The following is a 21,128-nucleotide window of genomic DNA, read 5'->3' as shown; positions in this document are numbered from 1 at the left end:
CAAGCTTGGTAACGTCTTCAGTAACATTCTCCTCTTGCTCTTATTCCTCGAAGTCGTGCATAAATGCTGGAAGAAGTGTTTGCCGTGCTCCTTTTAAACACTTTGCTGACACTTCGTATCAGGCTGCCTTGATGTTGTTAATGCCCTTCTAAATATTGAATGACCGCCAATAGTCTTTAATAGTTTTTTTCTGAAGTGTCCAAGACTCTTACCATTTCCATAAATGTTATACGTAGGTAATAGGCTTTGAAGATTGATATAATCCCCTGATCCATTGGTTGCAAAAGCGATGTTGTGTTTGGGGGCATGTAAACAACCTTGACATCCAGTGGTATTCTTACTTCAGCAAGGTTTTGTGGTTCAGGGGGCATTATCCAAGAGAAGTAATGCCTTGGCTGGCAAATAATTTTCTTTACAGAAGCGAAGCACGGTAGGACAAAAATAATTTTTGTACCAATCTATAAAAACGTCATGTATAATCCAAGCTTTCTAGTTCCATTTCCAGCAGACCGGCAGCATGGCTTTTAGACCCTTGAATAAGTAATAAGTATACTTATTAATTAGTAATAAGTATAACAAAGAATAAGTAATACTATTTATTTAATATCTTATATTTCTGTCTGAATAATACAGACCATCATGAGTGGTGACAATAATTAATTACAAAGTAGAACACGAACAGTGGATTGATTTAAAAAATTTAGAGCCATATGATGTTATATAATACATGAAATAATGTAATAGTATAACTGAGGAAATATTACAATATTAATTATTCATTAGCTATTTCAAAAAAAAAAAAAAAATTAATGATATAATTAAAATAACTTCACATATATTAGTAAGAGGCTGGTGAAGTAAGGCCTCAGTACTTTCTTTAAACAAGCATTTAAATTTATACCAACATCGATTAAGTAAGTGTGTTTCAGACCATAGGATGTTGTTATCTGTATCTATTCCATGCTGTGCCAAACCATATTTTTCAGAACACAAGAATACAGAATATATAGAATACAAGAACACCAATCTAATATTAACAACAGTAAATTGTATTCTTTTTTTCTACAGAGCATCCAATTTGTACAAGGTATGAATGATGAAAGTCCCGAGGAACTTGATAGACACCAGGGAAAGCTAGAGGAAACCATTTATCTTTTGAAGATGGAAACCAATTTGTTGATAAGAAGAAAAGTGGCTAATTAAGAATTCTGGAAATGAATTCTGAGATACCAGAAATGTATTGGATTGGAACTCAACATACTATTTCCTTGTTATTTGAACTGGGATTATAGGAATTAAAATGCCGCTGCATGGTCCTTTCTGAGAAGCTATTGAGTTTCATGCATTGTTTGATATTTAATGGTTCCTGCTGTAATAGCTGAGGTGTAGAATGAATGTTATGAGCACATCGTAATAAAGTTTTTATAATTCTAGTCTTCTGTGATGGATGGTGAACCGATTGCAGTTGAATGTAGCGTCCAGTGAAAATGGGATTTCAATAAATGGAAGCAATTAATTCACCTGATGGTGAGCAGAGGAGTAAAATATCTAAAAAGGACAATTTGTTGTCTTTATCCATTTTCATAGTAAATTTAATTTGTGGATGTAGATTGTTTATATTACATAAAAGAGTAGGTAATGTCTTAATTATGGGACAAGATAGCGAAAACATTATCTATATAAAACATCCCCAAAATGAAATTGGGGTTATATGGATGAGAAAAGGATGTTTTCTAAATGTTCTAAATAAAAGTTATCAAGTATGGGAGAGAGAGAGAGTTGACTTCCCATCGTGTTTCATTCAACTTGACTATAAAACTTATTTTGACTAAATATCCAGAATGCATAACAAAGTCGAATAATTTCACTATATCATTATTATTATTATTATTCAGGCCTCCATGGAGTCAAAAGACTCATCGTGGGAGGTCCTTCCTAAGAACATAAAGTCTGTCAAGACTCATCGAGGGGAGGTCCCCCCCCTAAGAAACACAAAGTCTATCATACCACTCCTTAAACTCATTGACCGTTCTCGCTCTCACCACTCCATCAGGCAATACATTCCACGGTTCAACCACCCTCCATGCAAAGAAACCACTCCTCACCCTCTTGCTCACAGTTTCCTTTCGTAACTTCCAGGGATGGCCTCTTGTCATCACTCCTTCCCACTGTTCAACCAAGCGAAAAAACTCCCCAGTGTCAACCCTGTAACCACCTCTCAACAGTTTAAAAGTCTCAATCATATCACCTCTCCTTCTTCTATCCACGAAACTCTGCAGTCCACATTCCCTCAGCCGATCCTCATAACCAAAATTGTACAGTCCTGCAACCATCTTTGTCATCCGTCTCTGTACCCTTTCCACAATTAATTTATCCCCTTCAAATCCTGGGGACCAAATCTGAGAACAATAGTCTAAGTGTGGTCTGATCAGAGACTTATACAACGGAATGATAACACTTTTATCTCTGCAGGTCAGTGTCCTTCTCATAATTGCAGCAATCCTCTGTGTTACCTTCACCACCTTTGCAATATGTCCCCTAAATTTCAGGTTTCTATCAATCATCAGCCCCAGATCTCTTGTCTCCCCTACTTCCTCCAGTTTAACTCCTCCCATAGAGTATGCAGCATCCCATCGATGTTTCCCAAACCTCGAGACCTTACATTTTGCTGCATTAAACTGACATCCCCATTCATTTGCCCATCTATCTAGCTTATTCAAATCCTCTTGCAGGGCTACCACATCTGCACTATTACTAATAATCCTTCCCTGCTTCGCATCATCCGCAAACAACTGAATATCATGCCAATGCTTCTGAAAGTAGATGTAGCATATCCTCAAGAGGATATTTCTGAAGAGAGATTCTATATCAAAGCTAACAATCATATCAGTGGCGTGTAGGGATTATAGGAAATAAAAAGCCATTTTTCACTTTATCTAGAAATCGGAAGAATTTGTTATAAATGAGGGAGCTACCAATCTAAGCTTTCAAATTCAGCAAGTTGGCTATTCGGTAAGTTGACTGTGTAGGTGAATCTATGCAGTCAACAATTGGACGAAGAGGAATGTCTTTCTTAATATCTTAACCCTAGGTTCTGTGGTAAACCATAGAACCTGGGGGGGGGGGGATGCAGGGTCTAGCAAAATAAGTTTTAAGGTTTTCTATGGTGTCTTCATCGAAGCTTAAAACTTCGTCTAGCAGATGAAGTAATTTAGTCGTCTTCATCTAGTAGGCTTACGACCTCATCTAGTAGATGAAGCTGTAAAGATAGTTGTTTGGATAGGCAGAATAGAATGGTAATCACACAATGCAAAGTATGAGCCAAAGTTCCAAAACTCTTCACATTTATTAGTCATCATTCATTTGGAATGAGAATTAACCAAGTAAAGTTTTAGAATTGATTGAGTGGCATTCTATGGTAAGGAAACTTGGATAAGATTTTGGTCTGAGTTACCAAGAGGAGAATTAATATCTACAGTATATTTGGCTAATTAAGAAAAATAACAGGGTTCAGGATTTTGGCACTAATTTTAGAGCCTGTGTAGTTCAGTGTGGAAGAGGTGTTTGCACTCTCACTGCTAGGCCACCTGAAGAAAGAGCATTACGAGTTCATGAGTGCCAACTAAAGAAACTTTTTTCTAAGCATTTTGTTGATCAGTTCACGAGTTAGTTGATCTCTGGGATTTTTCTCCTGGAAACATGGGTTTTTCATCCTATAAACTGAGGAAAATCGACCATAGAATCCACACCATTTCAGACATTAAAAATACCGTGTTAGGGTTAGTGACCACAAGATAGTGACACTTGTAAGCTCTCTATTCACTGCATGATACTTAAATTATTGACAGCCTCAGGCCAGCTATCTCTGATTGGCTATGAGTTCAGATTGAACTGCCTACTCAGTCTCCAAAAATGATAGGGCTAAAACTGCCTCGCCTACTATCTATAACATCTCTTTTTTTTTTTTTTTTTCGTGGACTTTGTAGAACCATTTGATAGATTACTACTTGATAAGTGTACAAACTGTAGAGGATGGAAAAAGATAGTATACTGACTAGATGGATCGGAGATTGGCTCTCTGAACGATATCAGCAAGTTATGTATAATGGAGCAGTGTCTCAAATAAGGAAGATAACCAGTGGCGTGCCCCAAGGTTCTGTTCTTGGCCCCTGCTGTTCAACTTGTTTGTAAATTATATATCATGTGGACTGACTGGGAATCTTCAGTTGTTTACTGATGATGCAAAGTTAGGGAGAATTATATGTAGCAATGCCGAAGTCATATCCCTTCAGGAAGATTTGAATAGACTTTTGACTTAGACAAAGGAGTGGGGTTGAAGTTTTAATATTAATAAGTGCAAGGTTTAGCATTTTGGAATGCAGAAATATAAGGCTGTGTACTATATTGATGGTATCATACTGAAGTTTAGAGGGCATATTGCAAGTGTTGTAAAGACTTCAAATTCTATTGCAGAACCATTCTATCAAATGGTTCTGCAAAGTCCAAGAAAAAAAAAAAAAAAAAAAGAGATGTTATAGAGAGTAGGTGAGACAGTTTTAGCCCTAACGTTTTTGGAGACACATCATAATGCTGCTATGATAAGAAGTATTCTAACATTTTAAGATAAGGAAGTGCTTGTGCCACTGTATAAAGCACTGGTCAGGGCACACTTGGACTAGGCTACTTGTATATGTCTAATGACTTCACATCGTCTTAGTATCTGATAATGCAACGTACATATCCTTACGGACATGTATAGTGATGTACATTATGGGAGGGACTACTACCCAGGCTGGTTTTGACCTTTATTGAGGTCTCATCAGTGGGAGCCAGTCCCAAAAGTAATACCAAGATTGAAGTAATGCAGAAGTCATATTTCCATATACAAGTAATCAAAAGGTATCACGCCCTATTACTAAAATACTCTGGATTAGAGATATATGGAAGTTTTTTCACTTGGTTATACTATAAATTAAAGATGTCAAGAAGTTATATTATTGGTTTCATCCTTTATCCAAGTATAAGCAAACAAGTGTATATGGAAATATGGCTTCTGCATTACTTCAACCTTGATATCACTTCTATGCCTAGCTCCCACTGATGATACCTCAATAGGTTGCATTACAGGATACTAAGCCAATTGATGCGAACTCATTAGTCTCTATATACAAGTAGCCCAGTTGCGAAATTACTTCACGCACAAACTTTCTTTGCTTACACTTTGAGAAACCAAGAATATAATTACTATTGTGCTCAAGTTTGTCGCCTAATTTTCAGTGTGATATGGAAACATTGAAGAGGGCCAGAGATGAGTGACTAAGACAATATCATGACTTTGGAATTCTGGCTATGGAGAGAGGTTGAAGAAATGTGGATTGCTGAGTTTGGTGAATAGGAGGAAAAGAGGTGATATGATAGAGACATTTAAGTTAGTGAGAGGATGCTATTGGATTAATCCAGATGGGATTATAAAAAGAGTAGAAGGCAGGAGGGGAAGAACCAGAGGCAATCCCTGAAAGTTATATAATAATGTGGTGAACTGGGGGTGTGAGGCATAGATTTTTTACATGGAGAATTGTCAGTGTGGAACACATTACCAAAATGTGTTGTAAATGCAAGGAGTGTTAGGGATTTTAAGATGCGTTATGATAAATATGTTGTCGGTTGAATGAACTTCCCATGATGAGTCTCTCCAACACTTTAACCACAACAACTGACACACAGATATGCCTGTAATTTGATGCTTGCATTTGGCCACCTTCCTTATAAAGCAGCACAGTCTTGCCTTCCTTCCACTACTTTGGAACTAGACCCAGTGCTTGACTCCTATCAACCAAATATGTCAAGGCAGATGTCAACTCTCTGGTACATTCCTTTAAAATACATGGTGATATGTACATTCCTTTAAAATACACGGTGATATATTATCAAGTCCCACAGCCTTATTAACATCAAGTTTACTCAATTCCAGAGTGGTATGATAGACTTTGTGTTTCTTAAGGGGGACCTCCCCTTGATGAATCTTGACAGACTTTATGTTCTTAGGAAGGACCTCCCACGATGAGTCTTTTGACTCCATGGAGGCCTGAATAATAATAATAATAACAATAATCTGTTGCTCACTTACAGTCAGTCTCTCCTGATCATTGACTGCTCTCACACTCTCCATGATGTCTCATTCACAAGAATGAAAGACCTTTATGAACTGTTCATTAAATATCTCAACTATATCCTCTGCAGCAGTTGTTCTTATACCATTTTCTCCAATCAGTGTCATCCTTCCATAATAATTTTTTTTCTTTCTTTCTTTCTTTTTTTTTTTTTTTGCTGGCTTCGTTAGCTAACTTTTGCTCATACTTTACGTTTTCTACCCATACCAACCACTTTCAAATAATAAGATTCAGTACATCATCAGGTATGATGGTCTGTTTTAAAACTCAGCTTTCAAGCCTCAAAAAAACACCATTTTGTAAACTTATTATCTTTCACCTCGAAGCTGGAAGCAATTAGTGCACTTGCTCAAGGCTACTGCTATGCACTTTGCATCTAGGAAAAAAATTGCTGCAGAAGAAATTATGATCTAAGTAGAATGAGGTATTCTCATTCTAGCTACTCATATTTCCACCAGTCTATTCACATATGCAAATCCACTGAACAGCAATTCTCAAAGAAAGAATATGAAGCGCTATTGAAAATGATAAGCAACAACAATAGAATAGTATTTAAAAAAAAAAAAAAAAACAGATGAGAGAAATGCCACTGTAGTTTTTAACCTTGGTGTGACTCCCTGCTTAGAGATCGCTCTACCTACTTTCCTTTAGACCAGGGTTGGCAAAGTAGTCAATATCGACCCCTGGGGATCGATGTGGCTATCCAATGGGTTGATAAATGTCCAGGGGTCAATAAACGCCTAAAATGGTTTTGAGTAACACCCAGTAAACATGCAATGCCAACTGGCTACTGTTCATCAAACACATCCTTCTCATTAACCATTCCAAGTAAACCATTAATGTGTAAGTAATTTTTAATGTTCTTTATAAATTTCTTTAAGTATTTTCTTTAAATTTCTTTAAATATTTCTTATCGAGAAGCAATAATAAAGTAAAAGGGTGAAGGAATTATTTTTAAATTCAGAAATTTATTACATTTATTTATTTAACATTTATTCATTTATTTAACACGATGGCGGTCGATGAGGAATCAAGGATTCCATGAAGTGGTCAATGGTCTAAAAAGTTTGCCAATCCCTGATTTAGACCATGATCCCACCAATACACAGAACACTTTAAACACTAGCTCCTTAAAAATTTCACCTCTTATGATGACATTGATCTGGCCACATACAAATTAGCGAAAAATTTAACTCTAAAGTGCTCTCACAATATACTGGCAACACTCCTTCACATATAAAAAACTCAGCTCACTTTAAAGCCAGTGTAGAAAACCTCACACTTCAACACACTGATATCATGATCAGTTTTGATCTCTTCTCTCCATTATTTTTCCACTTAAAGATGCCTCACACATTATCCAAGCTACATTTCCTCCTGATATCTCAGTCCTGTTTCAGTTCATCATAAACTCTGGCTATTTTGTTTGGCAAGGGAAATTTTACAAACAGATAGAAGCTACAGCCATGAGTTCCCCACTTTTTCCACTGATGGCCAACTACTTCATGCAGATCTTTGAAGATGAAGCCTTAAACTATGTCCCACCTTAATCCACTGTTTCACTATGCTACGTAGATGATGTTTTGTCCATTTGCCAAATATTCTTGATACCCTCAATATTTTCTTAACACATCCAAACAGTCAACATCCCAGGATGCAGTTCACCTTAGAAAAGGAAATCAACAGTCTCTAGACACTCTGATTACATACCAGTATGATATTTCAGGCTGGTATGTAATCAGAGTTCTCATTGTAAATTCATTTCTGAGGAATTATTTCAAATATCCAAAAATGGGAATGCTATTAATTCAGCTAAAAGTTCTATAGTTTCAGCTGACTTTATGGGAATTTTAGGACATATCACTGTTTCTTTATTTTCCTTTATTGTTCTTTTTATTTTTTTCATTCATTCAGTCTTACTTCTCAAATTCCTTAGATAACAATAAAAGAACTTTTTATTATTATTATTATTATTCATGACACCTCCAAGGAGTCCGAAGACTCATCGCGGGAGGACACCTACTACACAACTGTCTCCACCACTACACCGAACCTCTACTACCAATCAACGCCATCTACCACCCACCACCACAACTAGTATTTTTTGTCTGTAAATTGCGTGTGTTCTGAAGGGCCGATTTGTCTGAATGCGGGATGAAAAACCTGAGTTTCCGCGAGGAAAAACCCTGCTACCTCTGTATGAGAACAGACTCATCATGGGAGGCCCGCTCAACCAGCAACATATCTATCATAATGAGCTTTGAAGTTATTTATACTACCTGCACTCACAACACACTCATGCAATGCATTCCGCTCACTAACAACCCTCCACATAAAAAATCTCTGTGGAGATAAAGATAAAATCTTTATACTCTTCCCATCTTAATATCTACTCTTTTTATAATTCCTTCTGTATTAATCTGGTAGAATCCCTTTGCTAACTTGAAGGTTTCTATCATATCACCTCTTTTCCTCCTATCCACCAAACTCTGTAATCCACATTTCCTAAAACTCTCTTCATAACCAACATTCCAGTCTTGATATCACTTTGGTCATTCATCTTTGGACCTGTTCTAGGTTTCCACATTACAATGAAAACCAAACAACCAAATCTGATAAAAATAGTCCATTTGTGGTCAGACCAATGTCTTATATAGAGGCATCACCTCCTCCTTATTCCTATCAACGTACTTTTTTATCATAGCTGCAAAACAATGTGCAGTCTTTACAATATGTGCAATGTGCCCTCAGAACTTCAGTCCACTTTCTACCATCACCCCAAGATTCCGAATCTCATCCACTTCCTGAAATATTAAAGGGTTAATTGAAGCGCTGTGGACGAACCTAACAAGAGCTCCTGATTCAGATAAGTTATTCTAGGAATGATTAATTATATATGCATAATTGTTTGAGTAAGAGCGGTTGTAAACGTTGTGCGCTACTGGTATTATTAGTGTGGGGAATTTTTCTTGCCTAATTACAAAAATTACGCCTAATTACGAAATCGTAACGATTTAAAATTACGAACTTAATTACGAAATCGTTATTATTAGAGCTAGTAACCTGCAGGGAAAAAAAAAAAATGGCGGCAGCATTGTCATTCCATGATTTTAATTTAGATTTCAGTCGTTTCGTTAAGTGTGAGGTCTGTTATGTGTATTCTTTCGATTACATAAATGATTTGTGGATGTTTAGCACGGATAGAGGAAGGGTGTGTGCGAAGTGTGACCTGAATGAGGAACTGATGAATGCAAATATGAAATTGATAATAGAAAATGTTAACGATCGTGGCGCGAGTGCACGTTTGAAAGAGAAGGATTGTGAGAAAGAGAGGCGAAAAAATGTCAAAAAATCAGGAAAAAAGAAAAAGAGCGATTTGAAAACCGTAACGGATGTTAAAATGGACGAACGTGAGGTGAGAGTGGTGGAAATAAACGAAATTGAGAGAATGAATGGAAGTAGAAATGGCATGATGCAGAAATCACAAGTGAAAAAAATCAAAAGAATAAATGATAGCGAAAAAAGAATGAATGATGGTGAAAGTTGGACGCATGTTGGACTGAAAGTACTGAAACAAAGAAAGATGAATGAGAGTAAAAGTGAGAAGAATGATAGCGAAAGTTGGACGCATGTTAGTCCAAAAGTACGGAAACAAAGAAAGATAAATGAGAGTGAAAGTGAGAAGAATGATAGTGAAAGTTGGAAGTATGTTGGACCGAAAGTACGGAAACAAAGAAGGATGAATGAGAGGGAAAGTGAGAAGAGGGGGTCGAGAGTTAGAAAGATTTAATGATAGAGAGAATGTGTCGTGAGATTCGGCAAGTGAATTGGATTGGATGAGGCAAGAAATGAAATGGATGTGGAATGAAATTAAGAGAATTCAGGTCAAAACTATTAAAATAAATCATGATGCCATGAAAGAGTTAAAGAAAGATGAGCGAGTGGCGTTATATGGCGACTCCATTATTAAAGGTGTGCTAGAGGATAACATGCACAAGGTATGTTTTCCAGGCGGTAAAATGAGTAGAGTGATTGAGGCATTGGATATGAGGCGGGAGCGAGCAAAAGAGTTAATTGTATTAATTGGTACAAATGATTTGAGAGAGAACAAAGAGCATGTCAGAATGAATGTCAGGAGGCTGCTTGGAAAGATAAAAGAGAATAATGTGACAGGAATGGTAGTCAGTGTGTTGCCTACGTATGAGAGCAAGGATTATGAATGATATTCTGGCTGAAATGTGTCAGGAGATGGGAGTACAGTTTGTTAATGTGTGGAATCAGTTTGAGGGACGAAATGAGCTGTATGGGAGTGATGGACTGAATTTGAGTGGTTATGGCATGAGTCGCTTGGAGAGACTGCTGCTGGAAGGTAGAGAGAAGTGAATAGAGAGAATGAATCAGATCAAGAGGGGAGTGATGTGGAAGAGCAGGAGAGTAAGACAGGAGAGATTGAAGTGGAAATGACTGGGGAAGTGAGTGGTATGAGTATAGAAAATGAGAGAATGGGTGTGCAAGAGGAGCAGGGAAACGGGGAGGCTCAGGGTGGACAAGGGTACAGAGAAAGAGAAAGGTGGATGCTCCAAGAGGAGGTGAGAGCATGAGTAGGCAGGAAAGAAATGGGATGACCAGGGATCAAGAAGAAACAGATGAAATTGAAAAGGGTTCTAAAATGAAGAAGCAGAAAGGGAAATGGCCCCAGTCCAGCATGCAGAGATCACATCGAGTGAGTGGTATCAGTGGAACTAGCTGTAGATCCAGAAATGAGCTGCCGTGTTTGTATACCAATGCTCGAAGTATAAGAAATAAGGGGGATGAAATGGTTGCACTAATTGCATCTGTTCACCCAAAGATTGTCGGAATAAGTGACACATGGATAGATGAGGACGACATCCTGACATGAATAGAGATGGAAGGGTATGATATGTTTCGTGAGGATAGAAGGGGCAAAAAGAGAGGGGGAGTGCTATTGATGATAGAGAAAGAGTTATGTCCATACAAGATAGAGATGCAAGAGGGAAATAGGGCCAGTGGTTTTGAGGTAGTATGGTGTGAGATAGAGGTGAAAAGAATCAAATACTTGGTGGGATGTTGTTATAGACCTGGTAATGTGGATGGTAGTGATAGTGAAATGTATAGTCAAATAAGCCAAGCAAATAAGAAAAGGGTGATCATTATGGGTGATTTTAATTATGGCAATATAGACTGGAATGAAGAGATAGCAACTGGAAGTAAAGAAAATGAGTTTATTGAGTTTTTGAGGGATACCTACCTCAGACAGTATGTAACAGAGGGCACACGAGGATTAAGGGTCTTGGATTTGGTCATCTCATCAGAGGATGTAATTATAAATGAGGTGTCAAATCATCCACCAATTGGTGAAAGTGACCATGAGGTGATTATCTAGGTGGTTGCCAGCAGTGCAAGGACCCCTGTGAAAAAAGGGTATATGTTGAACTACAATGGAGGTGATTATGAAGAGCTCAGGAGACAGCTTGCAGGTGTAGCATGGAATGAGGAGTTATCTGGAAAAGAGATCAATGCAGCTTGGGGGATTTTCAAAAAGTATTTAGTAGATGCAATGTCTACATGTATTCCAAGGGTGAGAAGGTTAAATAAGGTAGGTCTGAGATGGATGAATAAAGAGACTAAGCATGCGATACAGAGAAAAAGGGCATTGAGGAGGCAGCATAAGAGAAGTGGAAGTAACCAATTTCATGAGGTCTACAAAGACCAGGCAAGGAGGGTGACTTGGTTGGTGAGAGTAGCTAAAGAGACGCATGAACAACAGTTAGCTAACGAAGCCAAAAAGAATCCTAGGCAGTTCTTTCGATATGTAGCCAGCAAAAGAAAGAATGATTATGGAAGGATGACAATGATTGGAGGAAATGGTATAAAGACAGTTGTTGCAGAATGTGTGGTGGAGATACTTAATGAGCAGTTCATAAAGATCTTTCAATCTTGTGAATGTGACTTCATGGAGAGATTGAGAGCAGTTGATGATGGGGAGGATAGACTGACTGTAAGTGAGCAAGAGGTGTTTGGGGAGTTGAGTAAACTAGATGTAAATAATGCTGTGGGACTTGATAATATATCACCGCATATTCTGAAGGAATGTGCCAGAGAGTTGACACCTGCCTTGACATATTTTTTTAATACAAGTCTTGCACTTGGTCAAGGTTCCTAAAGAGTGGAAGGAGGGCAAGATTGTGCCACTTCATAAAGGAGGTGATTGAACTCAAGCATCAAACTATAGGCCTATCTCTGTGTCAGGTGTCGTGGTTAAGTTGTTGGAGAAGCTTGTGAGAACTAGGATCCAGAGTTGGGTTGACAACAATGGTATAATCTTTGATGGACAGCATGGATCTGCTAAAGGGAGGTCATGTTTTAGTAATCTACTTACTTATTACAATAAAGTGACTGCTTCCTTGGACAGAGGAGAAGGATACACAGTAATATACTTGAATTTTGCAAAGGCTTTTGATAGAGTGCCTCATGATAAGTTGACAGTCAAACTAGAGCAGATGGGATTTGATTATTAGATTAGTGAATTGGATTGGAGACTGGCTATCTGATAGGTATCAACAAGTTGCGTGTGTGGGTGCGATATCCAGGAAACGGAAAGTCACTAGTGGAGTGCCTCAGGGGTCTGTTTTAGGGCCATTACTATTTGACTTGTATATTAATGATATTGGCGAAGATTTGTGTGGATGAGAAGATGATGCAAAGTTGGGACAAACCATAAAGAGTAGTGAAGATGTTGTGGCCTTGCAAGAAGACTTGAATAAATTGAGTGATTGGGCAAGCAAATGGGGATGTGAGTTCAATATTGCAAAATGTAAGGTTTTAAAATTTGGAAAACAAAGATGGGATGCAGAATTTATGCTTGGTGAGAATATATTGTTGGAGGTAGAGGAAATAAGAGATCTGGGGGTGATAGTGGATAAAGATCTAAAATTTAGGGGACACATCGCCAAAATTGTGAAGACAACACAAAGACTTCTGGGAATGATGCGGAGGACACTGACGTGTAGAAGGGGAGATTCTTGTTCCATTGTATAAGGCTTTGATTAGGCCACACATGGACTATTGTGCCCAGATTTGGTCACCTGGTTTTCAGAAGGATGAAGAGATGTTGGAAAGGATCCAAAGGCGACTGACTAAGGTAGTTTCTGACCTCTGGAATGTTGAGTATGAGGAAAGATTGAGATGTAATTTGCAGAGTCTGGTGGAGAGAAGGAAGAGGGGAGATATGATAGAGACCTACAAGTTGGTAAGGGGTTGTTATAAGATCAATGGTGGAGAAGTTCTACAGAGAATAATGGGAGATCAGGGGAGAACCAGAGGTCATCCCTGGAAACTGTATAAAGAGGGTGTGAGTAGGGGAGTGAGAGGCAGATTTTTTTCGTGCAGAGTTGTGAATGATTGGAATGCCTTGCCTGAGTGTGTGGTGTCTGCAAAGAGTTTGAGTGTGTTTAAGACACGGTATGATGAGATGTGTGTGTGATAAAAGCACCTCCCAGATAAGTCTTTGACTCCATGAGGTCTTGGGAAATAATAATAATAATAATAATATAACTTCACCAATACAGTATGCCAGCTTATGCACTCTGTACTCCAAAGTGTAACCTTGCATTTATTAATATTAAAACTATAACGCTACTCATCTGTCCAAGCAAGCTAAGTATGCCAGCTTATACTTCTGTATACCCCAAAGTGTAATGGCTTACATTTATTAATATTAAAACTATAATCCTACTCATCTGTCCAAGCAAAAGTCTATTCAAAACTTCCTGTAAAGAATTAACATAAGCACCATTCCTGATAATTCTACCTAACTGTGAATAATTAGCAAACATTTAAAGATCCCTAGTCCATGCTCGCATATATCATCTTGGGAGCTGGTTTGATGAAAAAGACAGCTTTCTTTCCTGTGCTGAATTGAACATAAAGATATTTGCTCTGACAATAGGAGTATAATATTGAAATGAGAATTCCAAAAATGATTCCAAGGAAAATAATTTTACTCTAGATTTCATATTGCTTTATGGAGTATATGCTTCTTGCTTCCTGTTTGAGCATATAACACTCTTACTGTTATGTGACAGATGAAATCTTACAGGATCATCACCTTCACATTTTCTGAGTTAATTTGACTAAAGATTTTTCATCATTTCACTTTGTTGTTTTCTGGCCTAAAGCAGCATCCCACAAAATCCCTTTGTACACCTCTCTCTCTCTCACACACACACATACCAGCGACAGGGTGTAGCATAGAGGCAGCCTGCCTCACAGCACTGTTTAATAAAGGTGCTTGTTCAGCCATATTGCTGTAGGCTTCGTATTACAGCAACAAGATATTTTACACCTGATGTAGATGCAATAGATTTATTTGAAGAATTGAAAATTCTCTCAACAGTAATACAAGAGAAAAGTGGTCCTCACCAAATTTTATCATATATATATATATATAACCAAAATCTTGTAGATATATATCCCAACGTAACCACTGCCCTAAGGGTAGTGTTAACAATTCCTGTAGTTGGTCTAGCAATTGTATCGATAGAGGCAGACATTGCTTATCATTTAAATTTAGAAGAGCTTAAAAATAGTTTTATTGTGTGATATCCCCATAGAGGAAACATTTAATTAATATTATTATGTAATTGTTTTGCATTAATGTTTCTCTTGTAATAAAAACAAAATATCAATTGGTGATTTTCTTATATTTGTTTTATAATCCACCAGGGGCGATATTTAATTGTTTGCTTCAAGGCATGATCTAATCTGGCAAAGGCCTTGCTCTCACACCATATATGTATACTCTCAAAGTCCTCACCGTTGTTTCTTACTTAGTTGTTTACTCTGAGAGGGCACATTAGCCAATATCACAAGTAAATCTCCACCACCTCATTTTCTTCTCCCTGTTTTCCCCAAAAGATTCTCTGCTTTTCTCTCAGTCCTGTTTCACTGATACCTGTAATATTCATGATAGCAAGTCTCAAGGCCTCACAATCATTCTCCTTATTGCTGATCCTCCTGCATTTGTATATAGAAAAAGTAGTGCATTGTCAGTATTCCCATTAGTCTGTTTTCTATTATTGCCTTCGTCCCCCCCCCTCCCAGTCTCTACTTTACTCTATTATTATTATTATTATTATTATTTTGACACCTCCAGGGAGTCCAAAGACTCATTGAGGGAGAGTGTGCCGACAGCATCGAATGATTGGTCCCCTTCCAAATACTTACCGCGCTCAAACTTACTTAACTGAGCTATTAGTAGCAGAGGCTCTACCAATCGACCAACCTTTGCCGGCATTCTCCCATCACCTAAACTGCCACCCTCTCACATGCACACACGGTTATCACTGATACCTTCAACCCTGGCAATTTTCCCTTCTCCAACATTGTTGCTTGCTTAGAGAATAGTAAGTTTTCAAATGCCTGCATCCTTTTCTATTTGGATATGAGCTATTTGTTGAATCCATTTCTTCTCTACCATCAAATGCACTTCAGATATCCATGCATTCCTAACCTTTGTTACTACATATTCTAGCTATTATGTCATTTAGTATCACTTCTTGTCTCCTTCTTCTTCTTCTTCTACGCGTTATTCCCGCTCCCTATGCAGGGTCCGCGTAGATGCGACTTCTTGTTAGTACTACTCCCAACCAACCCGTCGCCTGGTCTGCCGTTGGGGGGGGGGTATATTTTTGACTGTAGAGGCGTATGTTCACGGGGCCGGTTTGTCTGCTTGCGGGATGAAAAACGCCATATAAACTGGCGGAAAAAACCCTACTGACCGCGCCCAAGACCGGCTAACTTGGCTATGCCTGAGGAAGATCCTCAAATTCCTCACGTCTACAACGGGAATCGAACCTGGGACACTCCTTCCCCAGGAATATGGTTGCGAAGCGCAAAGCCACTAGGCTAACGGCGCGGTCACTTCTTGTCTCCTCAGTTCTCAAATATCACGCTAAACATATTATCATACTAAACATAGCACACTTATTATCCTCTCCCTTCACTTTTCTTTCTGCTGCACATGCCCCATAGTTGCTCACAAAGCTTTTACTCCTCAGTACTTTTAAAATTCATTGCAACCATCTCGCCCACATTTTGATCTTTTTCTTCATTGCCATATATACTTTTTCAAAAAAATTAAGTTCGTGGTTGGCACCAATGAACATGAAACATATAAATAAATGACAAAAGAAAGAATTCAGTATGAAACTAAAATAAATCATTGAAAATTCAGACTAATTCATTTCGACTTTCATAACTCATAAAAAAAAGTGCCTAAAATCATGATTACAATTTTAATCATAATTTTAAGCATGACCTTTTTATTAACGTGTATTGAAATATAGAAAACAAGAAGTTATTCTATAATCTGAATATATATATATATATATATTATTTTTTTTTTTTTTTTTAGCTAAGACAAAAGTAACTCAACCTCCACAGAACTATGAAGTTGCTGCAAGTAAATCAGCAACATTTCGATGTAGTGCACAAGCTGATCCTTCACTGGAATTATCTATTATGTGGCTCTTTAATGACAAACCAATTGATTTTGATCGGGATCCACGAATGGTACAAGCATCTGATAATTCACTTACTATCACCAAAACAGTCGAACAAGATTCTGGTGTATATACATGTGTAGCAAAAACAGAACTTGATCAGGATGAAGCAGCAGCAACTCTCACTGTTCAAGGTAATATTTTTAATGATAAATGTAAAATAGTGAAAGATTTCTCTTTTCTTTATATTTATTTTATTTACACTATGTAATATGGCTAAACCTTCATTGCTGTGTGATTGATATCACACAAAATTTCATCAAGTTATAGACCATAGACAACTACTACTACATAGATTTCAATTGGATTTAATGAGGTGTTTTTGTCATTGCATTTCAGAAATTCTCAAAATAAATTTATATACAGCAACTTAACAATATGTTCGGAAATCTTTACACTTTGTATGCTGGAAAAGTGATTTTTCTGATGTTTAGTGTCTTTTTAATCCTCACTAGAAGAGAGCAGTTTCAACACAGGACTGCTTGAGTTCCATTCTTTGTCATCTTAATGAATTTCATCATAAAAAAAAAAGTGTTTATATTTTTATACTGAATATTATCACTTTAAATGTGTAAAAAATTGTCAAACTGTTATATTGCATTTATATAAATCAAGTGGATATTAAATCCAGCATTGTTTCAAAGCTGAATGTAGAAACTATGAAAGTCTCATAAAGAAGTTGATCAGAGAGCTTACAGGAATACACTTGCCAGCATTTACGAGTTTCCCTAGTGCAGACCATATAGAAGACATAGGTGCCTCCCAAGCATCTATATATTTGCCTTTTATTGGTCGATTTTGATAAGGTTTCACTAGCCTGACAGCTCTTTTGAACTGATTGGTTCTCTTCAGAAACTGGGCAAACCTTAAGAGAGCAAAAACTCTTGTTTAGTACTAAGGAACTTGAAGTGTCATTGAGGTGTATTTTTTGTAAGCGAATTCTTTATTTTAGCAAATACTTTACGCACCAACCGAGACTTTGCTTATGTGAAATACACCTCTCTGACACTTCGAGTTCCTTAGTACTGAATGGCAGTTTTTGCTCTCTTAAGGTTTCTGCCTGGTCTCTGAAGAGAACCAACCAGTTTGAAACAGCTGTCAGGCCAGTGAAACCTTATCAAAATGGGCCAATAAAAGCCACATATATACACCTGGGCAGTGCCTGTCTTCTATATTTTCTGCACTAGGGCAACTCGTAAATGCTGGTGAGTAATCCTGTGAGCTCTCTGGTCAACTTCTTTATGAAAGTTTCTACATTCGACTTTGAAATAATGCTGGATTTAATATCCACTTGATTTATAGAATTGCATCGCTGAAATGAAGCCTTTTGGCTCTTTATTTTAGTAAAATGTTATGTTGCATGTTCTGAAAGATAAAGAAAATAACTTAGGAAAGAACAGGCAAACAAGGAAGTTGTTACCAAAAGCATTTTGCTCTTATATGGCATGTGACATAAAAAAATAATTTATCTCCTTACTTGCTTTCATTATTACACAGTCATTGGTATTTGTAGACTACATTTGCATTGAAATAATAACTTCAATTTTTGAATGTCTTGAAATTCATATTAAAGTCACCACATGGGGTGCAAACATATGTAAAACACTGAGGAGCAATTTATATGATAATTCACACAATATGCCAAAGCATTACTAATTTCTGACCTCTGTTCGGAAAAAAAAAAACTACATCAAAACTGTAGTCTAGTTTTTTATGACCATAAATCAAATGCAAAAGTACTGGTAAGTGCTGAAGCATTAGCATTGACCTAATCAGTAGTTTAAATAGGGATGAGATTTTTATTATCAAATTAATGTCTGAAGTAATTGTTAACCTGAGTTTTGTAGTAAAGAACGCTAGAAACCTACAGTCCTAATTAATATGACTTGTTAGGAAAAAAATGTGTGCCATCCATATTCTTGGGATTTCTAGGTCATCATTATTGTTGAGATTAGGATGGGTTATTGGAATTTCACATGATTACCAGAGTTGCCTCAACAATGGCAGGAACAAGAGATGATCTGCATTGATATAAAAGAGGTTCCAACACAGAGGTAGTGTTGTGGAATCACAGAGACCATACATGGAACTAGTTGAAGCCACTTCAAGCCACCTGTAAGTAGTCATGGTCTCACATTAATGAAAAAATTCATCTCCCAGCTAAAGACATTTACAGACATATCAATACCAACAGTAAAATTTGAAACTACACCATACTGGATAGTTAGAAGACATGTTATCCACACTCAGTTATCCCAGTCATAAACCATGCTTTAATAGTTTTTATGTATATGTGTGTGTAGAATTACTATATACCGTGTATATAGTAATTCTACTATATACATGAGTATATAGTAGAATTACTATATACCCATGTATATAGTAATTCTACATATAGTAATTCTACATTGAGCATGACCACACTTGGATAGTCATGCTCAAATTTGATCAACTGGTTTTAAATATGATGTGAAGACATTGGTGAGGGTGCAGAGATCAGTGCCTAAGACAATATCTGGACTCTGGAAAGCCATGGAAAGAGGTTGAAGAAATGTGGATTGTTGAGATTGGTGGATAGGAGGAAAAAAGGTGATATGATAAAGACAGTTAAGTTTCTGAGGGGATTTTATTGGATTAATCCAGAGGGGATTATAAAAAGAGTAGAAGGCGAGAGGGGAAGAACTAGAGACAATCCCTGGAAGCTGTCTAAAAAGACAATGACGAGGGGGTGTGATGAGTAGATTTTTTACTTGGAAAACTGTCAGTGAATAGAATGCATTACCAGAATATGTTGTTAATGCAAGGAGTGTTAAGGATTTTAAGATTCGGTATGATAAATATGCTGATAGTTAAATGAACCTCCCATGATGAGTCTGCTGACTCCACAGAGGGTGTAATAATAATAATATGTGTATCTGTATGTAACAAGAAGGTTTGCCACCCTAAAGAGAAACTTGAGATTACTAAAAATGAATTACAACCTGAAATTGCAAAATTAAAATACAGTAGATTATTAATAGGGAATTACAGAAAGTTTAGAGGCATTTAAAGGAACATAGAGGGGACAAGAAAGTTAAGCAGCAAAATAAGACACAACAGTGCACTGAATGGTTGATGTTGGATAACAAAATAATCAGGAACGTAAAGGTCAATTATAAAAAAAAGGATGTTATTTGGTATGGCTATTCCATCATAATGACCATTGATGTCTGGGTTATTATTTCAAAGGCTTGAAATTGCTTTACTGGACCAAAAAAATAAATAAATAAAAACATAACAAACACAAAACACAATAATAATAATAATAATAATAAAAAACAGAAGAGAAAAGTAAAATTGATTGAAATTTATATTGATCCCATACACAAAAGGTTGAGGGACCTATAGGCGTATCAGTACCTTATGTGAGGTGTGTAGAAGAGGACTGAGATAGAAGTTTATTTTATTTTTTTTTTTTTTTGAAGAGTTGTAGTTGTTTGGTGTATGCTACAAGGTCATCTGTAGATCTTGAATGGCAGAATCTGTTCTAGTGGTCGCTGATTAATTTGCAGACCTCTAAGTAGTGGAGAAGTTGGCTATTGATGACTTTTTCCATTATTTTGGAGAGGACAGAAGTGAGGGCTGGTTGTAGACTTCTGTCACCCTTTTTTTTGGAATAGGGTGGATATGAGATTGCTTCCATACATTGGGATAAGTACCAGATATGTATAATAAATTATAGAGATGATGCAGGGAAGGTGTTAGCCGTGATGCATAATGTTTGAGAATAATTGGGGAGATGCCTTCAGAACCAGAAGACTTTTTACTATCTAAGTTATTTATCAGTTTTTCTGATGAATTTTTGTTGATAAACTATAGCAGGCATTCGGTACGTGGATTCTGATATGGTAGGAGGTGATATCTCTTGGTAATCTGTGCAGGAGTTTGAGGAAAAGAATAATGCCAGGAGATCAGCATTATCTTCAGGTGAAGCAACAGTGGTACCATCAGGATGAGAAAGAAGTGGAAGTGCAGAAGAGCAGAAATTGCGTCCAGTGGCCTTCGCAAACCACCAGAAGCAATGACTTCCATTTGGACAGAAGGCAAATCTTCTGCTGGTGGCCTTTATGAAATCAGATTTGGATCTACTATTGACTGATTTGCATATGTTGCATACTTTGGCAAAAAAGCAGAGCATGAAGCTGGAGTTCTTGATGCAAGTCACATGAGGTAAGCTGGATTTTTTTTCTCTGACTGCTTTGACACAATTTTAGCTGAACCAGGGCTCGGAAAGTGGATGTGAATTATGGACTGAATGGTGCACAAAGGCCTTCATACCAGTGAGAATAATTGCAGTGACTTGTTTACAGCAGGTGTTAGGGTCAGGAGGTCGTCC

At 37.2% G+C, this 21,128-nt stretch overlaps 1 protein-coding gene across 4 annotated transcripts in view; it reads left to right on the top strand.

Moving 5' to 3' along the window:
- LOC150106214 (neuroglian-like) overlaps positions 1-21,128 on the top strand; it is an 888,579-nt gene that overhangs the window by 541,100 nt on the left and 326,351 nt on the right. For all 4 annotated transcript variants that reach the window (XR_016548353.1, XM_090393042.1, XM_090393040.1 and 1 more), the window contains one exon: positions 16,606-16,887. Coding sequence is in view for 3 of the 4 variants with exons in the window: in XM_090393042.1 (XP_090249168.1) it covers positions 16,606-16,887 (282 nt within the window). In the remaining variant the exon portion in view is untranslated. The remainder of the gene's footprint in view (positions 1-16,605; positions 16,888-21,128) is intronic.

This window comes from Typopeltis vanoorti, chromosome 5 (genome assembly GCF_054136105.1).
Source record: "Typopeltis vanoorti isolate ZY-2024b chromosome 5, IOZ_Tvanoo_1.0, whole genome shotgun sequence".
NCBI classification, from domain to species: Eukaryota; Metazoa; Arthropoda; class Arachnida; order Uropygi; family Thelyphonidae; genus Typopeltis; species Typopeltis vanoorti.
Note: the sequence above shows the minus strand (reverse complement) of the source record. Positions and strands in the feature narration are given on the sequence as shown.